Source organism: Haplochromis burtoni, unplaced genomic scaffold (genome assembly GCF_018398535.1).
Source record: "Haplochromis burtoni strain Fernald_Lab_line unplaced genomic scaffold, NCSU_Asbu1 Contig_111, whole genome shotgun sequence".
Taxonomy (NCBI): Eukaryota; Metazoa; Chordata; class Actinopteri; order Cichliformes; family Cichlidae; genus Haplochromis; species Haplochromis burtoni.
In genome coordinates this window covers 893,212-903,933 of record NW_024582472.1, presented here as the reverse complement: position 1 = coordinate 903,933, position 10,722 = coordinate 893,212, and the positions used below count along the sequence as shown (strand labels likewise).

General features: G+C 38.4%; 1 protein-coding gene across 1 annotated transcript in view; it reads right to left on the bottom strand.

Moving 5' to 3' along the window:
• nf2a (neurofibromin 2a (merlin)) overlaps positions 1-10,722 on the bottom strand; it is a 31,145-nt gene that overhangs the window by 10,892 nt on the left and 9,531 nt on the right. The window contains exons 5-13 of the mRNA XM_005928859.3: positions 7,072-7,140; positions 6,554-6,636; positions 5,020-5,095; positions 4,313-4,447; positions 3,891-3,965; positions 3,630-3,743; positions 3,054-3,176; positions 2,574-2,791; positions 912-1,017 (exon numbers count right to left, since the gene is read on the bottom strand). Coding sequence (XP_005928921.1) covers positions 912-1,017; positions 2,574-2,791; positions 3,054-3,176; positions 3,630-3,743; positions 3,891-3,965; positions 4,313-4,447; positions 5,020-5,095; positions 6,554-6,636; positions 7,072-7,140 — 999 coding nt within the window. The remainder of the gene's footprint in view (positions 1-911; positions 1,018-2,573; positions 2,792-3,053; positions 3,177-3,629; positions 3,744-3,890; positions 3,966-4,312; positions 4,448-5,019; positions 5,096-6,553; positions 6,637-7,071; positions 7,141-10,722) is intronic.

The window sequence follows — 10,722 nt, the reverse complement described above, 5'->3', positions numbered from 1 at the left end:
GTGCACAGGCTAATGAATGTGGAATGTGTGGGTTTTTAACATGTTGAAAGCCCTTGTGTAGGCTGCCTGATGTGGTGCCTGGTCTTATGCAAGTATCTCCTGTTCTGTTTGGCTTTGTATGAAAACAATTGCATGTGTCAGTGTGTGAACATGTGTGTTTTAAGGAGTCCAGATAAAACTGGTAACCCTATATGCTAATGTCATATTTAAGACCCACAACACACAATTTTCCTGATGGGGATACATTATCAGTCTGTGAAACTACACTGCATGTGCACCTGCACCACCATTTGTTGATGGTTTTCCACAGAAGATATTTTCTGTCTGTGTCACTTGTTATTTTGCTATTTTTTATGGGTAATCTTTTTGGAAATTATACATAAAGTATATCAAAGAACTATGGAGGAAACATAATCTTTAGAAATATAAATAACAAAAAAGTATATTACATTTAGAGTGATCTTTATAAACACAGAGATGCAATGAATGGTGTATTGGTCATTTTTAAGCAGACATTCCTTTAAATTCTCAATAATGTATGATTATGCTGCTTTTTTTGGTTTTGCATGCATGTAGGAAAAGTGTGTTGGGGTTTGTGACATCATTTTGTGCTTTAGGATGTCATGAAGGGCATATCTTTTATCTTTTCTGATCCTCTGTACACAGATCAAAAGGTAAAATGGTATAACTGATTCAGTAATATGAGAAAATATATGGTCATTTTACTTGATTATTGGCTTACTGATGTATTTCTGAAAACAGATTGTGAATAGTTTCAGCCTCCCTGTTTGATCGTGAACACTCATATCTGACCTTTTCAGATACTATGTACTGCATGAATTACGTTATCTACATATGCGTTTGAAGAATATGTGAAGATCAAGCCTGTGTGTGTGCCTTGGGTCAGTTACCACATAGACAGCCTTGCTGGTAATCTCCAGCAGCTTGTTTTTTGCTCTGCGCTCAGAATCCCTGGCTTCCAGCAGGTCCTGTTTCAGCTGCTCAGCCTCCTTGGCCCTGAGGTATAAACAGACAGAGAGATTGATACTTTATTCTTTCGTTCACCTCCCAGTCCTTCCAAGGAAACAGAATTATCTAAACCAAATCCAAAAATTATCTTACATAATTGGTACATTGGTACTCAGTGAACCTGGAATGTCACTTTGTTATTACGTAGATGATTGATGTATGACCCCAGAAGACAATCATTCCCGACTCCATTATTTCACCATCGAGTATCCGCACAAAGATATAAAAGTGTTACATGCGAGAGATTACATTTCTTTTGATTGTGTTCCTGAACATTCAGCAGTTGTGGGGGAGCTACGTGCCTCGAGGGTTTGAGTGGACAGAGTCATTTACATGTTGAGTACCACAGGTTTAAATTTTCTCTGTTGCAGAAAAGTGCTCATCCAAAAATTCCAGTTACTGAGAAGTGGTTAATGGTATCCATTTGAAATGATTGCCTAATAAACTGTGAAGTAGAGGCTTTAAAGTGATATTCTTAGTATGTATATTGTTTTTGTATGGAAATGAATTGATCGGCATCTATTAAGTTTTATAAAACCACTCAGTCAAGTCCCACTCTCTTTATATCCATCTGACTGCTACCGAAATAAGAAAAGTCAAGAGCGCACGGTGTACTTGATTGATTTTATCTACTTCAGGAAGTTTAAAAAAAGAAAATGTCAAAATTGCTTTGCAAGGAAGAGATAAACCCAGATCAAAAAATACACTTTTAGTATTGTAGAACTTACAAGTACTACGGTGTTATAAAAGAGACTCTTTGACAGGGACTACCACCATCACTTGGTATTGCTACTATCCGTTAACTAGCACAAATATTAGTGCTTCTAGTTCAGATGACGTGCCTCAGACCAAAGGAGTGCAACAGAGTGACTCAAGCTGCAGTGCAGAAACAAAGCCTTTGAAATTAAAATTTTAAACAAGTTTTAAGTTCTTATTTTTTGATGTGCTCCTGGGCCACTCAGGACTTCATTGTTATTCCAACTAGAAATTTTAAAAAAGGATTTATGACTGTGAATGCAAATTAGTGTAGCCATGATCTTGATCATTTCTTTCCACAAACAGACAGGCATATAAAAACCTAACAAAGCACTCAAAACCGCCCTTTTGGTTGTTTCTGCGACACAACAGGTGCCTCAAGGAACACTGTTTACTGTTTACTATAATGACATATACACCATATGCACGTGCACACACACACACACACACACACACACACACACACACACACACACACACACACACACACACACACACAACCACAGACAAACAGGCTTGCAAAGTGACAACAATACAATCCTTGCTGTTGCAGCTGGCAATAAGGAAAAACAACTCTTGGGAAGTTAGTGAGATGTGGGAATAAGTTATTTATATCTGAAAATTATGTACTGTGTGCAAATGTCTGATGTGGATACAAAGAGAGAGGATTTGAGTGAAATGCTGCTTATTGAGCCAAAGCCACAAAGCTAAACAAATACACTGTATAGTCTCCACAGCAGGACACACTCTACATTTATCCACGCAGTCCTCCTTCTTCTTCTCCCCACCTCCTTTCGGACTCCTCGGCCATCTTGAGGGCTACCATCTTTGCCTCCAGCATCTTCTGTTCCATGAGTCGCCGCTCTTCCTGGCCACGGATGGCAGTCACTTTGATACGCTGCATCTCTGTCTCAGCCTCGGCGGCTTTCTGGGCCAGCAGCTTGGCCTCCTCCTCTGCGATCTGGGCCTTTTCAGCCAGCAGGTCCGCCGTCTGCTCCGAACGCAGCTGGAGAGAAGAAGGAAGCGCAGGACGAAAGGGCAAACACATGCAGAAGATAGAGGACAAGATAAGTTAAAAACAGAGAGAAGATATGTCCAAGAAAAAACTGTAACGGGAGGTACATGCATGTACACTCGGAGGAAATTACCTGTAGATATTGTTGATGTTGAGAGAAAATTATTTTGTTTTAAATCTGGCATATACTGCATGTGTCACAGCCATCAACACAATGGTAAACTCCAGAACGATCGAACCAACTCAATCTTACCAGTGCCTCATTGGCCATGTGAGCTTCATCCTGCAGCTGAATTAGTCTCCTTTTCAATTCGTCCCTGGCTCTCTCCGCCTCCTCCCGCAGCTGTTTCTCCCTTTGCAGACGTTGTCTTTCTACCTGAATTATACATATATATATATTTAGCAGTGTGGTAAAACATAAGATTACATGGTGGGGGAAAAATGGAAACATGTAAGAAGACAGATTAAAAAAAAGATCTGTTAACATAAAGGTGGAAAGGTAACTGAAGTGGAAAAGATGATGCACAAAAAGACAATGTGACAAAGCTTTACTGAAATACACCAAAGCAGCAAAAACTATGTGATGACAGAAGAATGGGTTGAACTTATTTCCAAATTTCTAGTCAAATACAAACACAAATTTGAACTTGATTTCTCTCTAATAAAAATGGCGTGGTCACACCATGTTTGATTTTTTAATCAAACATGGTGTGACCACGCCATTTTTATTAGAGAGAAATCAAGTTCAAATTTGTGTTTGTATTTGACTAGAAATTTGGAAACAAGTTCAACCCATTCTTCTGTTTCTGTGCTTTTCTATTACCGGTACCTGTTTTCTTGCCCTCTCTTCTCTGGCCTGAGCCTTCATCTGCTGTACTTCAAGCGAGTCCACCCGCCGCCGGCGCATAAACAGGTCGTGGTTCCCAATGCATAGCTGGAGGATCTACATAACAGAAATGGTTTACAAAACTCTAATTTCCCACTAACTACTAGTATTTGTCTTTATGTTTTTTAGACTACTCAAGTGTTTTGATGAAAAGCAGTACTTACTAATCATGGTCAAAACAACTTGAATCTCAGCTCAACTCACCAGCTTGTTGACTCTTAGCCGTGAAGAGTTGAACTTGAAAACGTTGGCTTTCTTATCCAGAGGTTTGATTGTAAACTAAACATTGAAGAAACAAGAAGATGTATTATCAAACATCAATAATAATTATGTATCGTCAAATGACAAAATAAAAAAAACACACCTGTTCTGTAAGACAGTTTCTTTGGAATCCATAGAAACACAACAGGGAATTATTTTTTTTTCTCCTATTTTAACTGATGTTTTTTATTGTAATGTATTATCAATTATAAACTTAGATAACGTAAGCTTAACATAATTCATTAAAAGATTGAAAACCGACACTGAACAGTGGTAGCTCTCACTCCTATACTCCCATGACTTCAATTACCTTCTCTTTTGTCCAAATAATCTATATCAAGACGTTAAACTGCAGATTTTCCCACCTCTTTGTCGCTGTATGAGATATTGCGAATCTCATTCCAAGGAAAGGAGCACTTGGGTGTCAGCTTGTTGTCTGGCTCGTATATGTGCAGCCCCAGGGCATCTACTCCCAGGAGAAGATCAGTTCCCTTTTTATTCTGAAGCATATCAGCAGAATAAACAAAGCTTTTTTATTACCCAGCTGTTCAGGGCCACTGGCAAGCAGCTGTGAAACCACCCTTCCGGCCACCATTTATTTGTACCTGCATTAAACAGTAGTGGCTTTGTGATGCTCCTGCTTGCCAAAACTTTTTGCTAGATTTGTGATAAACGATGCCAGTTGCTAGGTGTATATATGCAGTCTGTGTTTGTTAATCTGAAAAGGAATGCTTGAAAACTATTTACTTAAGTCGGGTTTTACTTTTTGTTGATACTTCAAAATGTCTTGGCTTTTAGTGAACACACTGATAAAGGCCATAGCCACCACCAGTGGATTACTTTGTGTTACAGGGTTGTTTTTGTGATGACTCACCTAGAAAATACAGAGCTAAATAGCACTATATTTAACCTAAAATATACCTATTTCTTAAAATATAACTAATAGAATCAAAAGGCAATCAGTTAAGTCAGGCTATTCTTTAATTAATAGCAACATGGTGAAACTGACACACCTCCAAATCCCTTATATCACCTGCTTTTGCGATGATAGAGCGAAGCAGCATTGACTCACCCTGATTAAAAAGTAATTCACGCCATACATGTCCAGGTCCTGAGCTATTTTTAAATACTCCATCTCAGCTTCATCCCTAGTTCAAAGACAGAAAGAGAGAAAACGATTGAGAGGGATCCAGAGGAAAGAGAAGAGAAAGACAGAGGGTGGGAGGAGAGGAGGTGCAGAAGTAGAGCGAAACAGGAGATCAGACCTTGTTTCTTCTGCTTTTGTGTGTGGCATCTGTCGTGTTTGTGTGATCTATAAAAACTCTGCCACGCAGCTCTTGCGAGGGTGAAAACATAACCACAGTGCTGACACAAAACACAACTATAATTCCCTAACAGGCTTAAGAGGTCATGCTTGATGGCAAACGAGACTTATTCCGATGCCTCCAAGACTCTAAATACTGCAGGAGAGAAAACAAATGCACAAAACTCTTCTCCCTTTCTTTCTACAGCGCTGTTAGCAAGTCAGGGTCAACTTAGCAAAAAAGAAAAAAAAAAGAACATTAGCATACTTTGATGGCTGAGCAAAAATTAGGACAGACTTAGCCCTAAACTTTTAATAGTGTGCTGCATGATATGGGTGGTTGGGAAATTGATGATTTAAGCTTCATCAAAGTTTTAACAGGAAAGAGAGAATTATGCCAAGTAAACAAATTTTAACTAGGTTGGACACTGAGGATCTGAAAAAATAATATGGGAGAGCTTGATTTATGGAAAAACATGTAGAAGCACATAACATGTCAATTGCTTTGATGCGTTTATGCACTAACTTCACGGCTGTACTGAGTTTTTAAAGAAATAGAAATACATGCCAAATCAACCAAAGCAATTGCTTTAGTGGGAGTTCCGGCTATAGCAAGGGTCTCCAGGACGACATCGTGCTGGGTGAGGACCACCAGCTTCCCTCCCACTGATTGGGTTGAGAGGGTTATTGATCAGTACCAGTGACTCAGTTATTACTTTTCCAAGTGCTTTTAGAAATCACTGTCCAGCATTGAACTCACCACCCACAGAGTTGTAAGACACTCCACATCCCTCACACTTGCTCCCTAATCATTTTCAGCTTAGCTCAGTTTAGCGGTGGAGCAAAGTGCAATGGCACAAAAATAGATTTTCATTCTCCTGTCATTTTAGGTTCACTACAGCAATTAGGGCAATGCAATACCTATATACAGTGCAGTATTTACTCTTAAAATAGCTACATTCATTTTGCTTCTTATGAATGTAGAGGGTGTTTAGCTACACTTAAATGATGTAAATTCATAAGTTAATGGACTTTTTAATATTAATATTAATAATAATTTTCATTTAATGGAATTTTTTAATAGTCCATCTAGTAATGCTGCTGAAATAAAAAAAAAAAACCTCAGTTCAGAGACAACTGCTATGAAATCATTTTTGCATTTCAATGTAAGCCAAGTCCAGTTTTACATAAAACATTTCTTGCAGTATCAAGTTTTAGGCACATCCTGTGTGAACTCAAAACTTAAATAGTGCTGATGACTGTGGAACTTCACAGCAGTCCAGTTCAGTGCGGCAGCTTTTACCTAGTCCTACCCCTGTGCTCCGCATAACATGCTGTGATCCTTTCCTCCCACATTTCTGGAGTCATCTGGTACAAGTTAATCACCTGAAATGGAGAGGAACAGATTTAAATACAGAGGATATAACACATATTAAAATGGCCACGTGACCCGACCTCGGATAACCAGAAGAAGGTGGATGGATGGAAAATGCTAATAATGCAATAATATAACAAATATGTCAATCGAGAGTAAACTATCACACCAGATACTTCAGTTCACTTATCTGTAAATTGGCCTTCATTTTGAGATCAACTACTCACCTGTAAAGCCTTAAATTACTGTAATTGTTGTAATCCTATTGAGTTAACAACATCTATTCATAGAAACATACATTGCTACATCAAGTGTCTCCAGGACCACATTTTGCCATGATCGCACACAAACACCGCCTCACGAGGTGAAAACAATATCAGCTATGCTTTTGTGAACGGTTACAATATCAGCCTCTCTGTCACAGCCGGTAAATGGCCATCACTCACCCTCTTTGGCAGCAGTTCCTCCTCAGCCAAGAAGCCAGGCTTGTGAACAGCAGGGTCATAATCTCCGTACTGTAAAATAGAGCAAAAGTGCCCCAATTGTTAAAATCACTATCCACCTTTCATCCAATAACAGCCAAGACAATATCTCTCCTGGGAGCTGTTCATAAGTTAGAACTAGAGCACCTTTAAGAAAATGGTTTCCTGGACAATGAATGTCATTCATATGCACTGCACATATCAGAGCCCAGCTGTTGGGAGATAGTGTAAATGATGTTATTAGAAATATCTCTTGGACAACTGAGATCACTTATCAGCATAGATCTAGGGTGCAAATTATATTATGCATGTTTAAATAGAGATATAAATGGATTAGGCATCTCCAACTGAGGAGTTGTGGGAATTTGCTCTGGGCTACAGTAAAACAGGTAGAAGGATGTGAATTATACATGCGGCTATAGTCTGAAAAGTGGAGATTTTTAAAGTAGGCTAATATGAACACTGACTTTCTTTTCTGCACAGCTGTACATTGCTATATGCACTATGCACTTTGTGGTTGATGTAAGATGAGTCTGGTAATGAGGATAACAATTTTTAATCCTATAGTTTATATTTTTGGGAATTACACCAAGCAACAAATAGACTTTACTGTCCCAAAATGTTGATTCTGTTCATCTGGACGTAGCGTTTTCAATGGGAAACATTTTGTCGCTCATCCAAGTGACTTCACGAATCAACTTTCTGAGATTTCCTTACCTGGATGATTGAGCACGCATCGAGACAGTTCTTTATTGTGTGACTACCAGTCACTCAGTTTTTAATATGAAAATATAACTCCATTTAAAAGTTGCCCTTCAACAGTTTTCTGAATCTGTAATCCATCATGCTAACTCACTGATGAGCTGCATCTTTTGTGGTAGACCGTTATAGAAAATTACTTTTAAGGGCATCTTAAAGTGCATAAACTGAAGAGAGAAACCATCAAAGTCACCTATGCAGTTCCTGAACCTTGGTGAACAGTACACTGAAGACGTTCTGGGAAAAAGAAAACAAAAACACCCTCGCGGCTCTGCAGAAATCAAAAATTGAATTTGTCCCGTTTCTTCTAATTTTCCACAATTGATGTATGTTTACATTTCGACTGTTATCATTGTAAACATAAGTCAGAAAGGTGTTTTTTATTTATGACATTGTCTTGGGGTTTTCCACTTGAGACTGACTGTGAAACTCCAAGCCTTTGAAACCCTGTTCAACCAAATATCCAGTGACAAGTGCACACCCGCTCTAGCTTGATTATAATTGTTTGCTGCATGGCTTTGTGTACGTTGACGCTGATGAAGGCAAAGTGTAAAAACATTTCCATCACACAATTAAGGGTTTTAAATTAATCAGTGTGTTCCAGTCCCCTGTTTTCTTCTCTGGAAGTTTTCTGTTTCTTGGGTTGAGTAGTGTCTGATCCAACTGAAAGATGACTGAAAACTCTGTTTTTAAGTATTGTGTCTGTATATCTCTTCACATAGAACGCAATGATCTTTTGCACTTTAAGTGTCTATCTTTTGACCATGTGTCTGTCTATAACAAAGTAAAATTAACAAATACTTTGTTTGGTTGTGATTAAAGCTTTAATATTGGTATTTTTATATTATTTTTGTGCACAATAGCGTGAAAACAGTATTTAACAGACCTAAATGTAATATGCCTGCAAATCCTGAACATCACTGCAGTGACTAACAGACTGGTGAAGCCAATGGCCATTTAATTAGATCCCTTTATTTCAGTTTCCCATCTTCCCACTTCTGCTCCCGAGGTTCAACACCTGCTTGTTTGTAATTGCTTCATAATTGATGATATATAGACTTATTAAGGTTTTGTGGCTCCACTGGGCTTCAGCTCAGTGACAGACACGGGGATATTTTGCCAGTGACAATGCTCTCAGATACGTTCTGATTACTTACCTTCCAATTATTTCAAAACAACTCCAAACTACCCGTGGTAATCGACTGTCCAAGATAGCTTTTTGTCAATATCTTTAACTGATGACCGCCAACAGCAGCTCCGCAGTCTGCAACGGCTAATTAATGGACATTATATTCAATAAACCCCAAATACAACAGAAGAAGGGAATTTATCACACTATTCCATGTAAAGAAAACCAATAAAAAATGAAAAATACAGATTTTCTCACACCAGCAAAGGAAATGTTCTATGGATTCAACAATTCTCAGACATTTCTGTGCTAAATGGCAATTTTAAGATGCTTGCACAAAGAGATGGAGAAAATCTTAAACATTGCATTTACTTTAATTACCATGTAACAGTAAGTAGGCCTCAGTATTTAGCTCAAATTACTCATTTACCTAAGTCCAGGCAGTCATTATGATCACATCTTTTTGCCACCCAGCAATTATCTTGGCAACAAAATAAGATTACATATCGACCACGCAAGTGCAATATTTCATGACATCAACACGCTTGTGTCAGACCGCTTCAAACTGCTCTCATATTAGTAAATTAGCTTGATGTTTCCTGGTATAACTGTTTACACTCACTGAGTAAAACCCTACCAAACACATGGAGCACAGTCAGGTAGAGAAGAAGAGTGTTACTCAAATTAGAGACAATTTGTTACATTACTACAAGTGCAATAAAAGCTTTACAAAATGGGTTTATCTGGCTGAAACAACAAGGGTTGAATCTCACTCTGTCTGGCAAAAGCAAGAAGCCAACAGGGAAAGGCTTTGTTCATTTAAGTCATCATATTTAAACATGCTTCAGCCTAACCCATGTGCACTACAGTTGGAATAATATAAGTAACAACAATGACAAATAAATAAAAAATACTTTCTGGTTTCATAGCTAAGCTTTTCCAGTTACTTGTTGCTACAGTGAACGACAGCAAAAGGGGATTAACCTGATGTGTTTCACCAGCTTGTTGTCTATATCATTTTTTCCACAGTTCCCTGCCTCAGTGTCACAAATGTTAATGCTAGATGACCTGACTGTGGCAGGATTACCCATTATAACACTTTGGACAGGTAGAATTTTAATACTCTCAAGGCAAAGCTGACAACTTCCAATGAATACTGAATAACCAGAATTAAACTGAAAAAAGCGACATATTTGAAATCATTGTATCTGTCCCATAAAACCCAGACTGGGATACAACTACAAAGTAAGTAGATTATGGCTCAGGATTTTCAAGAAATATATATTAGTACATGTTTTGTGAAAGCCACCTGTAAAACAGAGCTATTCCCACCTGTGTCTTTCATGCCTTTTAGCTTCTCATATCCCTCCCCACTCAGCACGACACGTATTACAAATGGCCGAGTGATTCAGTCTCATTCCCTACATACCCTCTGTGCCAAAATGACTGCCTGCACATTTTTCCAGGGTGGCTTCTTGTTGAAATTCCATGTCAACACTCCCTTCTAGCACTGCACTTGCTTAGGATATAAAAAAGGACACAGTAAAACTTCTGCAGACCTACAAAGGCTGAAAAAGTATGGACACTGCTGGCTTTACTGAAAGTTTTGGAAAGGCATCGCATCAGATACAGAACCAAAAGATAGAGGGTATTTACATGAACACAACCACATAGAAAATGAAATTTTCCAGTAATCTCCCAATAAAAGGTTCAGGTTACTTTATTTG